General features: G+C 47.0%; 1 protein-coding gene across 3 annotated transcripts in view; it reads right to left on the reverse strand.

Moving 5' to 3' along the window:
* ABHD2 (abhydrolase domain containing 2, acylglycerol lipase) overlaps positions 1-19,220 on the reverse strand; it is a 105,542-nt gene that overhangs the window by 38,726 nt on the left and 47,596 nt on the right. For all 3 annotated transcript variants that reach the window (XM_042988084.1, XM_042988086.1, XM_042988085.1), the window contains 2 exons: positions 3,701-3,876; positions 873-1,040 (listed from right to left, as the gene is read on the reverse strand). In XM_042988084.1, the coding sequence (XP_042844018.1) occupies positions 873-1,040; positions 3,701-3,876 (344 nt within the window). The remainder of the gene's footprint in view (positions 1-872; positions 1,041-3,700; positions 3,877-19,220) is intronic.

Raw genomic sequence — 19,220 nt, forward strand, 5'->3', positions numbered from 1 at the left:
CAACCCCGTTTGCACATATTTAAACACATACTTTGTGGGTTTTTTTTTAGTTTAAAAAATTTTTCTTTAAGTTTATTTATTTGTTTTGAGACAGTGAAAGTGGGAGAGGGGTAGAGAATCCCAAGCAGGCTCCACGCTGCCAGCGCAGAGCCCGACGTGGGGCTGGAACTCATGAAACCATGAGACCACGACCTGAGCTGAAACCAAGAGTGGGACGTTTAACTGACGGAGCCATCCAAGAGCCCCTATACTCTATGTTTATTATTTATGTGTACATCTACAACATGAAGGGAAACTCAAATAAGAATCAAGAACAGGGGCAGTCCAGAAGACAGAACCTTGGCTAATGCAAGACTTCAACCAAAGGCCAGAAGCCTTTGTCTGAGTGTGAGAACCAGTTCCTGTCTTCAAGGACCTTGGGATCCCATGAGTTGTCGGTGTGCCAGATTCCCTTCTCACGGTCGTGCGTGTGCCTTACCGCAGCCCTGGCACGCCGGTCACCACAGTCCTGAGGAACGAGCGTGAGGATGGGACCGTGGGCAAGGGCATTGGCCGTCCGGCTCCTGGCCCTGCTCTGACACTGGCCAGCAGGGGACCTGGGGCAAAACCTTCCCCTGTGAGTTTCGCTCTCTGTCTCTAGGAGGCAGGATGAGATGGGGGTGGCTACGGTGCCCATCTGAGAGGCTGATGTGAAGCGTGGCATCGTGAATGCCCAGTCCAAGCTGGCTGCCTTATCACCATGTGCCCCACTGCCGCTCGCAGACGGGCATAAATTCTGCACTTAGCAAGGTAAAGCTAGTTAAGCAGTTAACGGCACACTCGGAGTGCAAACAGCAGTAAGGGGGCCTCCAGTTGGCCGTGCCCGTACTTACCGTAGGTGAACATGCGTGGTGAGGTCAGCTCAATGTTGGGCAAGGCGCCCAGGTGGTTGAGCACGGCGCATCGGTAGCCATTTTTCTGCGCGTAGTCGACAAAGGTGCGGATGTACTGCTTCTCGCTGTGATTGGCGATTCCAGGGCAGATGACCATGGTAATGTCATCTACAGAGTGAAGAAAGAGAGCCCGACACATCCAGTAAACGGTGAGGATAAATGGCCACCATTACACATCCCCGGCTGAGAAAACAGCAGGAGGGAACTTCGTGTTGAATTTCACGCACTTCTCTGGGAAGAGTAGCCTTCCCTTCGAGCTGGAGTTGTCTACACCAGTGCTTCTCACACTATTTATGCCGAAGGGTCAGTTTTTAAAATTTCCGACCGTGGACAGATACTTTTGAAAACTAGGATACAAATCAATCACCGGAAAGACAAAATGAAAAAAAAATTTAAATCTCCATTTCTTATTATTAGATTCGACAGATAAATTTCATCCAAGTGATGAAATATTATGTAGCCCTTAAAAATGATGAGAGACATCTTTACATATACTGATAGGGCAAGCTCTCCAACGCATATTAAGTGGAAAAAAAGCAAGGTGCAGAAAACGGTTATGATAACGCTGCCATCTGTGTGGAGGAAAAAAAGACATCTATGTTTATAAATGCATCCACTAGCTCTGGAGTCATACGTAAGAAACCTAACAGTGGGTACCACTGGGGAGGGCCCTGGGGCGGGGGGTGCAGGGGTGGAAGAGAGACTTATACTTTCTCTGTGTATCTTATAGGTACCTTTTGGATCTTCTATCATGAGCATGAATTACCCACTTGAAAACATGAATACACAGTCTCCCTTTATTTTTAAGAAAATTTTTGCATAGTGTTCCTTTAAAAGGAAAGTGGTATCTAGGGTATCAAGTCTGATCATAAATGTCCCTTCCAAAAGTTAAGATAAAAACAACTTTTAAATTCTTCTTGAATGTGCAGAACTTTACAGACATGACCTAGCAGCCCCAGCTCTCGGACTCTTGCCTCAAATTTTATGGTTAAGGGTGCTCACCATAGAATTACGTACAGTAAGAAAACTGTGAACTCCACAGTGGATGAATCATTAAACGGTGGCATGACCATATTGTAGAATATTAATCGTTCAGATCATGGTTTTGAAGACTTTTAGGCTTTGAACGACAGGAGAAACATATAACATAATGGATAATCGTTCAGACTTTGGAAAAACAACGCATTTGAACTGGAAGGAAACACGATGCCAACAACAGAATTCTGGGTGGTGGGATTCTAGGTGGTGCTTATTTTCTTTTTAAAATATTTCTATGTTATCTAAATTTTCCAAAATGAGTTTTTATCCCTTTTGTAGCCAGGAAAAAAAAAATCATGGAAAAGAAAAAAAAAAAAAGGGCTGCTATTTCCTAGAGCATCTCTTGGACACGCATACGGAACCACCTTTATCCGTCCCCTTTTGGGGACGGGGGGTGATACACAGGAAAGAGTAAACAAAACATCAAAGGTTTTCCCTTTTCAATTTTCCGTGTTGGTCCTGGGAGGAAGAACAGAGTGGTGAAATAAAATTTTGTGCTTTACTGGTAGGAACGAGAGCATTAGAAGCAAGAGAAAAAAGCATTTGATGGTACGGCGGAGAAATAAATATCTGAACGATGAGCTATGAGATGTGTACACACAATGGGGACTCCTAACCCATTCATTTATTCATTCCTTCTGGGACTGCTGAGTGGGAGGCTGCCGCTCGGGGCTCGGACCCCATAAGGTGACAGAGTGGCAGGTGCCGCGGAGAACTAAAGCAGGAAGGTGTGATGCATTTACACGGGAAGGAAACAGCAGCGAGGGGAGGTGGGGGCCATCCCCCTGGGGAGGGGACATCTGAGGTGAGACCTGATGACAAGAAGGAGGCGGCCACGGGGAGGGAGGTCTGGGGACGAGTATTCCAGACAAAGGGAACATAAACTAAAGCTTCGTCGCTGGCTAGTCAGCGGTTCCAGTTACTACGAATAACTCAGTGCTTTAACACGTTTACTGCAATTTACTCACAAATAGTCACCGAGCTCCTAAAAAACACTAGGTGCCTTGTGTACTTCAGAACTCAAAAGAACTCTCTCCCGGGAGGAGCAGCCGTCAAAGGAAGCCACCATGCTAACATGAGTCCTCACCGTGGACCCTTTCCGATGGGTCCCTACTCGGGGGCTGGACGGAGCGATGAGAAATTCTAGCAGCAGTGGCAGTCAGGGTGGCTTCTGACAGACGGGTATCCCACACCCTTGCATAAATGGACCTCGATGTGGCTTTTTGTCCGTGGAAAGCTAAGCAGAGGGCACCTGAGAGCCTGTTATGTGCGAGTACCCAACAAATAAGACCAGCCTGCACTGCATCTCTGAGCCTCAGTTTCCTCATCCATAAAGTAAGGATAACAAGGTACCAACCTTGTTGCCAGGGTTAAGCGAGATTCCAGGATATTTAAAGCACTTAGAAGAGTCTAGCTTTTATTGCTGTCATCAAACCAGAGGTGTGGTCCTGGGGGGCCTGGGCTCCAAGTTCTCCCTCGACCCCTTACCCCCAGCTTCTGTATTTCGCAAGCGGATTCACAAACTACTCAACGATGTTCTCTGACGGGCCCTGCGCGGTGAGTTGCAAGCATGAGACAGAGCTAATCCCTGCGGCCGCTCCGAAGTGATGGACCTCAGGGGACTTCCCAGCAGCCCCCAGGTGTGACGGTGACTTGCTGGCACGAGGATCTCCACCACGCTCCCTCACTGGCCGGTGTGATGGCCCAATCACAGACCCATGCTAGCTCACCTCCAACACAGTGCTCAGCCAAGGGCTCAAAGAGGTCGAAGGTCGAAGTGGCTCCGTCGGACATGGTGATGAACTTCCGGTGCCCGTACGGGTGTGGCGACCTCACCCTTCCCATCTTCCCATACAAGGCTGTTTGGATGTGCCCACTTTTCCCCCAGATCAACGGTGGGATGTATCTAAGAAAGAAGGAGAGGAGAGGTCAATTATCCCCACATTCCTTGAACAATGCGTGGAGAAATTTTTGAGCAGGTCTTTCAACCTATTTAAGTTTTTTTCCAGACAAATTCTCTATACTAAGGATACATGAGACCTTCTTTAAAAGTTTTTTTTTTTTAATGTTTTATTTATTTTTGAGACGGAGAGAGACAGAGCATGAGTGGGAGAGCAACAGAGAGAGAGGGAGACACAGAATCTGAAGCAGACTGCAGGCTCCGAGCTGTCAGCACAGAGCCCAACGTGGGGCTCGAACCCATGAACAGTGAGATCATGACCTGTGCCAAAGTCGGCCGCTTAACTGACTGAGCCACCCAGGTGCCCCAAGATTTTCTTTTTTCTTTCTTTTAAAATTTTTTAAAAATGTTTTTATTTTTAGAGAGAGAGAGAGTGCGAACAGAGGGGCAGAGAGAGAGGGAGACACAAAATCCGAAGCAGGCTCCAGGCTCTGAGCTGTCGGCACAGACTTATGGACTGTGAGATCATGACCTGAGCTGAAGTCAGACGCTCAACCGAGGCACCCAGGCACCCCCCGCCCCAAGACTTTCTTTACCTTATAACCTTGCCACGATTTACCTCTTTTGCCCATTTATTAATACATCCTGCATCAGATTAGCTCTAGGAATCACCAGGACATGCTTACGTAGACAGGATTTCAAATTTACAGTGTTAAGGAATTCAATATGGGTTATTTCTCTAATGCACGTTAAAAAGAAAATAAGTAATACGTTTTGAACACATGCTACTTGACAGGGTTAGCCTCATTCTCAAACGGGCCCAGGGACTACTGCACACGAATGCACACTGCCTACACTCACTAATGTTCACTTCTTTGCCTTCCCCTAATAAGACAGGCCACAGCTACGGTGGTCACCCCACCGGCCAAACTGCTGCTCTCTGTTACACTGGGAAGGGCTGCAAGCTTTCCTAAGAGCCTACAGGTGTCTCGTGCGCGCGTTGTCGGGGGCACTGTGTGCCCTGGAGAATGTGCTGGAAGGGCAGAGCAGTGTAAGTATCGGGTTAAATGAAGGATGAAGGCTTATCAGCCTACGTCATGACGCCACCCTAACAACTGTCCTTCGTGAAAACACGCAGTGACTCTGGTCTCTGGGAGTAAATGCAAAAACCACACACTAGTTAATTACCAGGAAAGCAAGGTGCTCCTGGTTACAACTAAGAAATGATTCACAACCACAGCGTAAGGATGGTTCCCTTTACCGAAGCTGCCACTGGTTTCTCCTTCACGGCTTTGAGCCCAGGCGTGGTGCTTGGCCAGGATTTGTGTTCTATATAGAATCACAGAACATAAAACACGGTAATAACGTCCATCCTTCATCTCTGTATGATCTCACAGTGGTGAGCATTTTACTAAGGGTTTGCCTTAAACTATTTCCCAATTCATGCCTAGCTTCTCTATCACACCAGGTGATCCTAAAAGCCCTCCTTAAATGAAACCAGATTTGCTTTTTCTGTTTTGAATTCGTTAAGTCAGAAATTTAAGAGAAGTGACGCTATCACCCTACGCAAGCCAGTTCCCACACGTACTTCCTCTGGGAGGGTGGGGAGGAAAGAGTATTTTAAGACCTAAGGACATGAAGCCATTTGCCAGCATGACACCACAGGTGCAAATCTTAGTGCAGAGGCTACGGCATTTGGAAAGCAGACAGAAGCATTTATAAGAGATGAGTGGATTATGACAGCAACGAAAAGCAAGCTGATAAAAATAACGTCAACTGGACAACTCAGCATGACACGAGATTTAGATCTGCAATTTATAAAGGGTTTCAAGACGACCAACTTGAACAATAAGTTATACATGGGGGGGAGAGGAGTGATCCAAGAAACCAAATTCCTGGTCGCTCCCAGAGGAAAGTTCAAAGAAAACTTAGTTTATAACACAAATTTAAAATAGAATTGTGCGGGGCGCCTGGGTGGCGCAGTCGGTTAAGCGTCCGACTTCAGCCAGGTCACGATCTCACGGTCCGTGAGTTTGAGCCCCGCGTCAGGCTCTGGGCTGATGGCTCAGAGCCTGGAGCCTGTTTCCGATTCTGTGTCTCCCTCTCTCTCTGTCCCTCCCCCGTTCATGCTCTGTCTCTCTCTGTCCCAAAAATCAATAAACGTTGAAAAAAAAAATTAAAAAAAAAAAAATAGAATTGTGCGAGGTTAACAGGTCAGAAGAATGGGTTACATTTCACATACCTATCTTCTGATCTGGTTTAGAATATAGTATAATCCCAGCACATGACAAAAAAGAATAAGATACAATTTTCTCTTGGCTGTTCACAGATGGCCCACATCATGATGACACAGGCGGTCATCCTGATGCTGTGCTCCTGATTCAGGGTCACGTTACCTCTCTGAGGTGGCCTCCAGCCTCTCCTCTCGTCCCCACTTACTCCAGCATCCACCTGCCAGCGGAGGAGGGAAAACAAAATATGTAAACCTGGCCAGCCCCATCTACCGCGTGGGTCCTAACTTGGCCTAGGAGGCCCGCCGTGCCTGCCTGCTTACGCCTTTCAGTGTAAGTTCCGATAAACCCGAGCCACGGGCCCGGCTCCACTCCAAAGAGGCAGAGCTTGTGCTGAGCTATTTTCATCCCAAATGCCAAGCTGTTTCTTCTGCCTGGAATACGCTCCTTTTCTCCTTGCACACCCGTTGCTTTCCTCACCAGCTACAATTTGTTTTTCTTTTCTTTTTTAATTTTCTTTTAATGTTTTTATTTGAGACAGAGAGACAGAGCATGAGCAGGGGAGGGGCAGAGAGAGAGGAAGACACAGCATCCAAAGCAGGCTCCAGGTTCTGAGCTGTCAGCACAGAGCCCGACATGGGGCTCGAACTCACGAACCATGAGATCATGACCTGAGCTGAAGTCGGACGCTTAACCCACTGAGCCACCCAGGCGCCCCTACTATTTGTTTTTCAAGACTCACTTCCAATCAGGTCGCTGGGGGAGCTGCCCTTCTCTGTGCCTCCTGGCGAAGCACCCTGAGCAGAGCTCTGTCCTGGCGTCCAGGAGGCTCGACTGATATCAGGGCTCTTTACTGGCACATTCCTCCCCACCACCTGCGGGAGCCAGGCTTAGAAATCGTTGTGCCCATCCCCAGGGTGCTTCATACCCTAAGCATTTGGAAGGGCTGCTGAATGAATAGAGTACAGACCCACTTAGTGAATCTGAGAAGAAACAGATGTACTTAAAAAAATGATATGCACCATAATTATGGCAGTTGGACTGCAGCATGGGTGGTGCTTGGTGACTGTCCCCTTCCCAGGCCATCTGGCAGCATTCTCAGACCAGGCTGGGAGAAAATCGTGAAGGTGTGCATGTGCGTATACGTGCGTATGTGCACGCGTGTGCGTGAGAATTAAGTGACCACCTCGGGATCACCCGGGACTTTCTCACTTCAGCGTAAGGTCAGTTGTGCACAGTAGACGTTTCACAATCTTTAATTCTACCACCATAGCATCTACTGATAAAACACTGTTTTTAATTAACTTCACAATAACACAACACCGGAGTTTACGAAATCGGACGTTTAGACAGCCCAGTTTTGCTGTGTGTTTTCCTCTGTTTATAGAAGTCATCCACAGATCACATGAAAAAACGAAAAAAAAAAAAACCCACAAAAAAACAAGAAACTGGAAGGGGTATAACTAGTTACGTGGTTTCGGTCAAGCAGGAAATGTGGACCAAAACAAGACTATTTTGAAAGTCACATAAACACATAAGCAAGCACTTAAGAGACACTGCTGAAGTGTACAAGGAGGAAGCTGCTTTATTCTAACTACCTTTGTGATAGTGAATCTGAGAATATAGCTGCCAGTGACCCCACCTATCCCCAGGTCCTTGAGCCACTCTCCCCATCGGGGCGCCCCCTCTAGGAGTCTGGGCTGGCCTAGGACTAGTTTAGGCCGGTAGAACGTGGTAGAACGGCTGCTGTGCAGGGCTGGGGCTGGCCCTTCAAAGAGAAGCCTGGCAGTTTCTGCTTTCACCTCCTTGGAAGCCTGGCGCCATGTTGTAAAGGAGCCAGGGCTCGAATACCCAGTGAGTAGAGGCAACACGGAGGGCGTCTAGAAGATGTGACACAGACCCGAGTGCTGCGTGCGTTTAAAACTCAGAGCAGCACCGTACCGGCTTCCAAAACAGATGGACCAATTTCTCATTTCCAACCGTTATGCACGCAAGTGCCTCCCTCCCTCACCCTCATCAATAACTAGCTTTGTCAATCTTTGACATTTGGGCCACCCTGATGGGCCAAAAAATGGGTATTTAACTTCAACTTGTGTTTCTTAAGGCTGATCCAATCTATGGAAAACAACTTTCTTATCTGAATTTGCATTTTCCTGATCCATATGTTTATTAGTCATTCACATCTCTCTTACGTAAATTGTACCCTTTGTCCATTTTTCTGTTACATTTTTATCTTTTTCCAATCCATTCATAGGTACTGTTCTTGTCACCCCTGCACGTCATTGTCTATTTTATGTTGCAAACGCTTTCTCCCAATTTATAGTATATTTCAATTTTATCACTTATCTTACATAACTTTCATATTTTGTGGTTAAATTTGTTAGGTTTCTTTCTTTTTTTTTTTTTTTTTAACGTAGGCTCCACACCCAGGCTGAAGTTCAACATAGGGATTGAACTCACAACCCTGAGGTCAAGAGTCAGTGCTTAACTGACTAAGCCCCTCCGATGGGCCTAAGATTTTTGTTTAAAAAAAATTTTTTTTAATGTTTATTTATTTTTGAGACAGAGAGAGACACAGCATGAGCGGGGGAGGGGCAGAGGGAGAAAGAGACACAGAATCCCAAGCAGACTCCAGGCTCCGAGCTGTCAGCGCAGAGCCCGACGCGGGGCTCCAACTCGTCAACTGGGAGATCATGACCTGAGCCGAAGTCGGACGCTCAACCGACTGAACCACCCGGGCGCCCCTGATTTTTGTCTTTAAAGTAATCTCTACACCTTACGTGGGGCTCAAACCCATATCCCTGAAATCAAGAGTCACATGTTCCTCCGACTGAGATAGCCAGGTGCCCCGATTTGTTAGGTTTTTCTGTTAAAACCTTTGTGTTTTGCATTTTGTTTTAAAAAGAGCTATTCTAGCACCCAATTTTAAATACATTTCCCAATATTTCCTTTTATTATGCCTACAGTTAAAAAAAATTTTTTTTAATGTTTATTTATTTCTGAGAGACAGAAAGAGACACAGCATGAGCAGGGGAGGGGCAGAGAGAGGGAGACAGAATCCAAAGCAGGCTCCAGGCTCTGAGCTGCCAGCACAGAGCCCGATGCGGGGCTCGAACTCACGGAGTGTGAGATCATGATCTGAACTGAAGTCGGACGCTCAACCGACTGAGCCACCCAGGCGCCCCTATCTATTTGTCTATTCTTATGCCAATATGACTCTGCCTTAATGAATATAGCTTTATGGACTATTTTGAGCAGTAACAGTGCAGGCCCCCCCTTCACTTGTCTGTTTTAAAATTCTCTTGGCAGATTTTTGCCATTTTATTTTCCAGATGAATTACAGGATTAGCCTGTTTCATGACAAACTTGGAATTTCTAATTGGAAACACACCAAACTCCTATATTACCTTGGGTAAAATTGGCACGTTTACAGTTTTTACTGGTCCCATTAAAAAACGTGCAGTATCCGTATATTATTCAAGGATTTATGTCCTACAGTAAAACTTCATAGCTTGCTTCACGTTCCAATGCTCAGTTTTTACTACACGAATTTGCATACATTTCTACTCTTTTTTTTTTTTAATTTCTACATTTTTAAAAAAGCTATTCTTAGAGTTAGCATCTGGGCATGTTTCACTCCTAACTCCCTGAAAGCTGCATCTCAGTACTAACACATACGGTGGTTTGTCCAAAGTGCTGTGGCCAGTGGTTAATAAACGCTTGTTACTAAGAAAGAAGCTAGACCACAACGAAATATAGAGGCCAGGATGTCCTTATCTTCTGCATCAATTTATAAGCAACACCTGGCTAGTGCCCAATGGGCAAGGCTGTAAGGGAGAATCTAGATCTCCCTCCCACCCACATCCCTCCAGACAAACACACGCTGCCTTCGGACGGACGGAGTTCACATCAGCAAGGACAGATGGTTGCCGGGCTGTTTACAAAAGAGCTGGAAAAAAGTTGACTAATGCTGATCCTTGCCCTCAATCTGCGGGTGACCAATCGATTCTTTCCATGGGGACGTGGGTTCCTTGGTTGTACATCAAACTACTTTATAGCAACTGAACCCAGACTTAGCTGTCAGGCCCTCTGATTCTCCCCAGCAGCTCTCTAGCAAACTGGCAGAGGCCTGGCATACATACAACATCCGAGACTGGGCCCTGGACCCCTACTTCCGGCAGGTACCGTCCGGTGACCTAGATGCTCATTAGCAGTTACTCCTTGGTTCTAATTTTACTTTTGTTTCAGACAAGATGTTTTGGTTAAAATGACACAATCCAACTCCGACTAACTTAAGAAGGGACTATGCGGGGCGCCTGGGTGGCTCAGTCGGTTAAGCGGCCAACTTCGGCTCAGGTCACGATCTCGCGGTCAGTGAGTTCGAGCCCACGTCGGGCTTTGTGCTGACAGCTCAGAGCCTGGAGCCTGTTTCGGATTCTGTGTCTCCCTCTCTCTCTGCCCCTCCCCTGTTCATGCTCTGTCTCTCTCTGTCTCAAAAATAAATAAACGTTAAAAAAAAATTTTTTTTTTTAAATAAAAAAAAAAGAAGGGACTATGCTGGGGTGCTCACCAAATGGACAAGAGGCTGGAGGACCAGCTTCCAGGAAAGAAACTGGGGCTACTCGACGTATGTGCTCTTTATACAGCAGCACCCCAAGAGCCAATGCCCCACGAGTGGGGTGTCCAGAAGAAGGGAATTCTGGAGGGCGGAGCAGTGCATCTTGATTTATTACCTGCATATAATGGGAGAGAAGGACTTGCCCAAAATGCCCTTGGAGAGGAAGAATGGTGCTGGGCAGCCAGAAAGGGACAAATGCTCCCAACAAGGTTTTGGGCTCGACTTGTCTTTGCTACAAGTGGCTTCGTTAGTGCCCTCGATACCCCACGACCCTCTTCAAACCATCACGTTCCCAGCTAGTTCTTCCAAAGTCTCTTCTTTCTGTCTTTGTTCCCAACCTTGGTCCCAACTCAGCATTTCCCATAATTCTCAAATGTATTTACTTTGAAGCCTCTGCCTCACCTATAACACAGTGTGGATCACAAACAGGCAACCTACTTGGCTCGAGTGGTATTTTTTATCACACACCCATCTTTCTGAAAGCAAAGTTTATCACGTATGAGTGTGTGCTGTTTTCTTTAAAGGAGAAATCTAGACAAGGAGAGTTTTTATGACTCCTGGTCAATCTTTACCGGTCTTAAAGGAGCACACTTTTTGCAACTCACCACATTGCCCCACTGTTTTTTTTTGAAGGTAACATTCATATAACATGAAATTAACCTTTAAAAATTTTTATTTTAGAGAGAGCTCATGCGCACAAGCAGAAGAGAGGCAGAGGGAGAGAGAGGAAGGGAGGAAGGGAGAGAGGAAGGGAGGGAGGGGGAGAGAGGAAGGGAGGGAGGGAGAGAGAGGAAGGAAGGGAGGGAGAGAGAGAAAGGGAGAGGAAGGGAGGGAGGGGGGAGGGGGGAGGGGGGAGGGGGGAGGGGGAGGGGGGAGGGGGGGAGGGGGAGAGAGAGAGAGAGAGAGAGAGAGAGAGAGAGAGAGAGAGAGAATCTAAAGCAGCCCTGCCACAGGCCTCAACCCCATGACTGTGAAATCATAACCTGAGCTGAAATCAAGAGTCAGACGCTTAACCAAGTTACCCAGGCGCCCCTGAAACGAACCACTTTAAAGTGTACAATTCCATGGCATTTAGTACATTCACAATATTGTATGCTTATCACCTCTATATGGTGATGAACGTTTCTTTGCTCCAAAAGGAAACTTCGTGTGTGTTAAGCAGTCACTCCCCATTCTCCCCTCCCTCTACCCCCGGAAACCACTAATCTGCTTCCAGTTTCTATGGAATTCTGTATTCGGGATGTTTTCTAGAAATGGAATCATTGAATATGTGACTTCTTGTCTTGTGATTTTTCACTTAGCATAAAGTTTTCAAGGTTCATCCATGTTGTAGCATGTATCAGCACTTCATTCCTCTCTATGGCTGAATAAGATTTCATTATATGCACATACCTACCACATTTTCTTTATCCATGTATTGGTTGATGGACATTGGGTCGTTTCCACCTTTTGGTGAAAGGTGGAAACTGTGAACAGGGCTGCTGTGGACATCTGCATACAAGTATTTGTTTGAATACCTGTTTTCAGTTCTTTTGGGTATATATCTAGGATCAGAATTTCCGGGTCATATGGTAATTCTATGCTTAACTTTTTGTGGAACCTCCAAACTAGTTTCCATAGTAGCTGCACAATTTTATGCTCCTACCAGAAACACATGATAGTTCCAATCTTTCCACATTGTCACCAACACTTGTTTTTTACTGTTTTTTTTTTTTTCATTGTTACAGCATCTTAGTGATATTAAACCTACTCTTTTGACGGCAGGCCATTCCTTTCCACTCTGTCTCTACTTCCATCTCTACGTTTAATATTTATCACAATTTTAAAAATGAATTAGTTGAGAAATAAACACATACAATCAGTCTCATTCATTCCTACAATGGCTATTGTCGGTGGAAAGGCTTGAAGCAGAATAAAGTTGGCAACAGTCAAAACTGCATGCGGTATATACTATGGGACTGTCTAAAAATTGACAAAAGAATCCAGCTTTTATAAAAGCATTTAGACTTGCAAAACATAACCTAGAGAATTGGACTTGGTGGGAATAATAGCCATGAGAAAACTTGCTACAGCAGAAGCTATAGTCAGTGACACATCATGTGGACAAGAAACTGCTTCTAAGCTTCGTGGTAAAATTTAAATGGAAAACAAACCTGATGAAGATAAAATTGAACTGTCTTGCGTTCAAAAATCATCATGGAATCATACTGGGCCAGTAGAATTTGTTTCAGAAAGTATTCTCTAGGATGATTTAATGTTAGCATCACTTGGATAAAAACGCTTGTATTTTAAATGTCCCTGGGTTCTGCCCCTCCTGACTCCTCCTATGGCAGTGCAGGTGGCTAGAACCTAGCTCACACTCTACTCCGGCATGTTCCTCCTTCCTGGGCCAAGAAAGGCAAGAGACTCGGAACCAACAAAGGAGACGATACCGGCTGGAAGGTAATACAGAGGTAGGTAGGGGAGAAGACCGATAATGCTGGGGCCACTCAGGGTCTGTGGAGGGGTGGGTGGGCAGGCCACTGACAGGCTCAGCCAGTTAAGCATCTGATTTTGGCTCAGGTCACAATCTCACGGTTTGTGAGTTCGAGCCCCGCTTCGGATTCTCTGTCTCCCTCTCTCTGCCTCTCCCCCACTCATGCACGCACGCTCTCTCAAAAATAAACAACAACAAAAAAAATATTGGGCTTATCTAGAACCAACGTAAATGGGACTTCACATATCTTAAATAGTCAACAGCCAGCCTCTAGCTTTAAAAATATATCAAATTAACATATGCATATTCTGGTGTTGGCCATTACGAAATTTTTTTTTAATGTTTATTTATTTCTGAGAGAGAGAGAGAGAGAGAGAGAGATCATGAGCAGGGGAGGGGCAGAGAAAGAGGGTCCAGAAACCAAAGCAGGGTCCAGGCTCGGAGCTGTCAGCACAGAGCCCGGCGTGGGGCTCAAACTCATGGACTGTGAGATCACGACCCGAGCCAAAGTTGGACGCTCAACTGGTTGAGCCACCCAGGCGCCCCAAGGTGTTGCCCATTTCTAAAGCTACTGCCAACCAGGGGTTTTTCAACAACACGGCGAGCCCTGGTATTTATTCCTGATATAAATCTGCTTATTGAGAAACAGTACGTAAGGGCCTCCAGGCCAGAAGCTGACAGCAAACAGGAGAAAGGACAAACACGCAGACCAAATTCCAGGGCTCTGGCCAAGTTCAAGACAACGATCGTCAGGGTGGACCATTCGGGAGCGACCCCTTCCTCCACGGCAGTGTGGTGTGGTCACGTCTCACCCACGGCCTGGTCCTCAAGGTAAAGGGTGAAACTTCCCACTAGAGGCAAATACCCCTGAACATGCCTGAGGAAGGAACACGCTGTCTCAGCGAGCGGGGCCCGGCGGGTGGCTGGGGCTGCACGAAGCGCAGGCAGCACCGGGGCCTTGAGGTTAGGGTTGTGCCGTGAAGCAAACGAGCACGGCCGATGCTGCCTCCTGCACAGAGTCACAGGGCCCGCGGGGCCTTGCACTTGCTTCCCGAGCGGGGAAGTGCCGAGTGGCCAGCACGGATGGAGTCGAGCGCGACAGTGCGTGTGTGCACGCACCTGTGTGTATGGGTGTGCGCATGCACACGTGTGTGTGTGCATACGAGCGTGTGTGCACGTGCGTGGTTCTCTCTTTCCCGGTGTACACAGTTGAATCTGCATATGTTCAGTAGACACGTGATAGAACTCCGCTAGAAAGAGCATCAGGTAATAGTTAAATATTGTAACATTAAAAAAAAAGCAGCAAGGAATTCCTCTTTAATTCACACCCCGCCGAAACTCAAAGGTACTGGGCAGAAGGAGCTCCCAAAACACAGCAATCTATCTGCAGGATTTCCTGGGGCCCCCACAGCCAGCCCACCTTGGCTATGCATCTAGAACTTACTGTCGAGGTTTAAAAGGTCATCTGACAAAATGAGTGGCCCTCTTCTCAAGGGTTTGTAACTTTACACGTTAGCATTTGTGAACGCAGCCCTTGACTCGAAGCCTCCCAAGTCCACAGGCCCCGACCTTGTCCCCTGGGCAGGCCGCTCACTCTACAGACACGGGTCCGCCATTTTATACTCTGCCCCTCACGGTTCCCTCTCCTTCCGCAAGCCCAAACCAAAGGGACACTTCAGTGTCACTTCAGGAGTGACAATGTCCTGCAAACCTCACTTTCAAGTGGCTGATAGTGTCCTTGGCTGGCTTTGTGCCAACCAGCAGCCAGAAAGCGAGTCAGGTGCTGGGGCCGTTTAGGAGACATGGGCTCAGGACGTTTCCTCAATCTCCAGAGAATGCCCATCTCACGAGGCCCTCCTCTCTGCTCCAAGCACACATTCAGGTAAAAAAAAAAACATTTCCATTTCAAGAAAAATATTTGTCCAGTGAGCAGAAAGATGACCTTTATTCTGAACAAGAGATCTGATTTGCGAGTGACAACAGGGACCAGGGACCAGAGATGCCTCCTGGAGCAAGCAGCTGGCATCTGGGACCAAACCAAAGACCTGTTCTCGGACAGCCTGCCTCGGCCTCTGTTTTCTTTTGGTTCTTATATATTGAGTCAATAAAATTCAGAGATTAGCAAGCCTAATCTGCTCACGGAGGGTTCACAGTCTGGGGGTGAAAGCACACGAGGACAGACAACTACTGTCATGGAGGGGACTGGGCACTGGGGTCAGAAAGGCAGAAGGGGGTGATCTTACGGGGAAGCTTAGTCACATGGCTGAGAAGTACCAGTTTAACCCAGTGCGTGATGGGGAGTGTTAAGGACCGAACGTCTGTGTCCCTTCAACATTCATGTGTTGAAGCCCTGCCCCCGCCCCCGCCCCTGCCGCTGTGATGGTACGTGGAGGTGGGGCCTTTGGGAGGTGAGTGAGTTTAGATGAGGTCATGAGGGGAGAGCCCCAAGGTGAGACTGGTGTTCCTACAAGAAGAGGGGGAGCGACCCCAGCTCTCCCGAGGCCACAGAGAGAAGGTGGCCATCTACAAGCCAGGAAGACGGCTCTCACCAGGAACCGGATCTGCTGACACCTCATCTTGGACTTTCCAGCCTCCAACAACAGTGAAAAATAAATACCTGTCGTCTAAGCCACCAATTTCACGGCATTTTGTTATAGCGGTCTGAGTTAAGACAGGGAGCGTGAAGTCCTCAGCGAGCAGGGACGTTCTGAGCATCCGACCTCTGTGTCAAGGACTGGACTGTCTCTCATTTAGTCCGTACAACAGCTCTGAGTGACGGTATCGCCCCTGTTTTACAGATGAGAAAAACAGAGCCTTGACTTGCCTCATTTTGCAACGTCAGGCTGAGAGGACAAGCGTCTGGCTTCAGTTCAGAGCTCTTCCTACTATGGCACAGTCAAGATACATCAACTCCCTCAGACACAGATTAAAATAACAAACGTCTTTGTGCCTGTTTTTTTCCTGTCTGATCATCTGTCCGCACGTTATATTAAATCATGTTTCTCCCAACTGAGAACTGAAGTTGTTAGAACTCCACTTTGGTTTTCTTCGCATACATGAAACAAAAAACCATTTCTTTGATTTCACATGTGTTTCACAACTGTAGCCGACTTCTTAATGTCAGCGAAGTTCTTTTGGGCAGATTAATCATCTGGAGGGTGATTCATTTGAATTCACATTTGAATATTTCTAGGACGAGGGCAGGGTCTCCCCAAAAGTAAGGAGACGCAGGAGAGAGGCTGGAGGTGCTGTGGAAAGGCAAGAGGTGTCTGATTTGGGGAAGCATTTTTATCCTCTGTTAATGAGGGAGGCTAAATTAATTAGGATGAGCGTCAGTGGGAGGGGGGGAGAGGGGGTGCACGCAGGGGGCAAAGTTTTGTGGCAGCTCCAGAAGTCAGAAAACTGAGCTCCAGGTCATTGTGCGTGTGTGTGCACATGTGCACACACATGCATACGTGCAGGTGTGCACGTGAGCACGTGTGTGTGTGTGTGTGTGTGTGTGTGTGTGTGTGTGTGTGTGTGTGGTGAGGAAGCAGGGAAGCTATAGGGCCCTTTCGAGGTCAGGGGAACATTTACAGGCATTTACCCTGGATCCTGACCTTCCAGAGCTTCCCCTCCACAGGCCCTGAACTCAGGACTCCTGCTCCTCCTCCTACGGACCCCTGTGGTTCCCCCTGTGCCCTCTCTCCCCTCATCCGGCCTGGCCGATGTGAGCCTACCGCACTGGGCGTCAGCCTTCTCCAGCCGTGGGGCGGACCCTGCACGACATCACACCAGTGCTACTGGGTTGGCAGGGAAAGGACTTCATCATTTGCTTCGGGACTTTCATCTCAGAGTGGCAAGTGGCAGATTCAGCTTCCCAAACACCCATTAATAAGCTCATCAGAAATCTGCTTTGCGCACAGCGTTTTCCCCCACCGGGCAAATACTTCTTCACAGCTGTCGCACATTACATTTTCGCCGTCGTTGCTAGATGTTCTATTCCTGAATTTCAGGATTATGCACAGGAAAATTCCAATGCAGAGATATATTCTGTTTCTGCCTGAAGTGACCAAAAGTGGCCTGAGGAAACGAGAGAAATCAAATTCTGTTGCTGTGACTGGTTTCTAAACATGGGACAGAGGCCACCAGGCCGAGGTGGCACATTATGACCCATCCTCTATCCTGTGTGAGCTATAAGACACGAATGTTAGAACTGGTAAAGGAGTCACGATAAAACTGCTTAAAAACAAACCACGCTCTTTTGCTTCAAGGAAAAATAAACTCAATTTTCAAGTTCAAAGAAAACCAGTTAGAAACCCTCAGGATTGTATTCACACGTTAAACGTATCTGATCCCATTATCTTTCTGCTCCGCAAATAGCTTTTCGGACCGGTCACACCCCTCCCTACGCAGAGGAAAGCGCAACCCTCTTTCCTGTGCCTCTGGACCTGGTCTTGACGCTGCTTTCAGGGGGCTTGTAGCTTATGAAGAGGCTGCAGGGTTCCACCTGCCAAGTGTCACCCACGAAAGAGCCTGTCCTGCCGAGAGCCAGTCACATATTAGTTACCCAGGTAGGAGACTGTATTGTAGACTCGCTCGGCTCATCTACCCTTTGCCCAGAGCCCACTCCTCCCAGCCTCACCCTCCCTATTGCTAAATTAGGGATTTGGGAAACCTGCTGGTGCTGACCAGACAGGGCGTGTGCTGATGCCCAGCACACTGGACACCTACCTCTGTTTTGTCCCTGTCTCCCCTGACCCCCCTCCCCTGTCACTCACACAGATGTCAACCGGCTGCTCTCTGCCCGATCCAGGGTTGCCTTTGGTCTGCTTCTCAGCCCGAGGCCACCTCGAAATCTGTGCCAGGTCTGGGCAAGAGGGGAGACGGGAGCTGAAAAGTCACATTGGATTTGCTACTATTCCTCATGGGGGACCTAGAATACCTAAATGTGAAGGTCTTGGATGATCTACCTGGAATGCTCTCCAGGAATGCCTTAATCAAGAGACGACTTCTAAGAATTAAGATGCTGACATGGCAACATCAAGCTCATGCCTTGCTTTTCCTTCATGTGCAGAAAATAATTCACAAAATGGCAAGCCACAACGTTAGAAAAAAGGTGGGTTCTTCAAAGCCATCTACACATTCAATGCAATCCTGCATTCTTCTCAGAGCTAGAACAATCCTAAATTTGCATGGAACCACGAAAGACCCCAGATAGCCAAAGTAATGTTGAAAAAGAAAACCACAGCGGGAAGCATCACAATCCTGGACTTTAGCCTGTACTACAAAGCTGTAATCATCAAGACAGCATGGTATTGGCACAAAAACAGACACATAGACCAATGGAATAGAATAGAGAACCCAGAATTGGACCCACAAATGTATGGGCAAATAATCTTTGACAAAGCAGGAAAGAATATCTAATTCTAAAAGAGACAGTCTCTTTGGCAAATGATGCTGGGAGAAATGGACAGCAACATGCAGAAGAATGAACCCGGACCACTTTCTTAAAACACCAAAGTAAATTCAAAATGGATGAAAGACCCAAATGTGAGCCGGGAAACCATCAAAATCCTAGAAGAGAAAACAGGCAACAACCTCTTTGACCTCAGCCCCAGCAACTTCTTACTTGACACGTCTCCAGAGGCAAGGGAAACAAAAGCAAAAATGAACTATTGGGACTTCATCAAGATAAAAATCTTCTGCACAGCAAAGGAAACAATCAACAAAACTAAATGGCAGCCAGCAGAATGGGAGAAGATATTTGCAAATGACATATCAAATAAATGGTTAGAATCTAAAGTCTATAAAGAACTTACCAAACTCAACACCCGAAAAACAAATAACCCAGTGAAGAAACGGGCAGAAGACAGAATAGACATTTTTCCAAAGAAGACATCCAGATGGCTAACAGACAAGTGAAAAGATGCTCAACATCACTCATCATCAGGAAAATACAAATCAAAACCACAATGAGATACCACCTCACACCGGTCAGAGTAGCTAAAATTAACAACTCAGGAAACAACAGATGTTGGCGAGG

This window comes from Panthera tigris, chromosome B3, assembly GCF_018350195.1.
Source record: "Panthera tigris isolate Pti1 chromosome B3, P.tigris_Pti1_mat1.1, whole genome shotgun sequence".
Classification (NCBI taxonomy): Eukaryota; Metazoa; Chordata; class Mammalia; order Carnivora; family Felidae; genus Panthera; species Panthera tigris.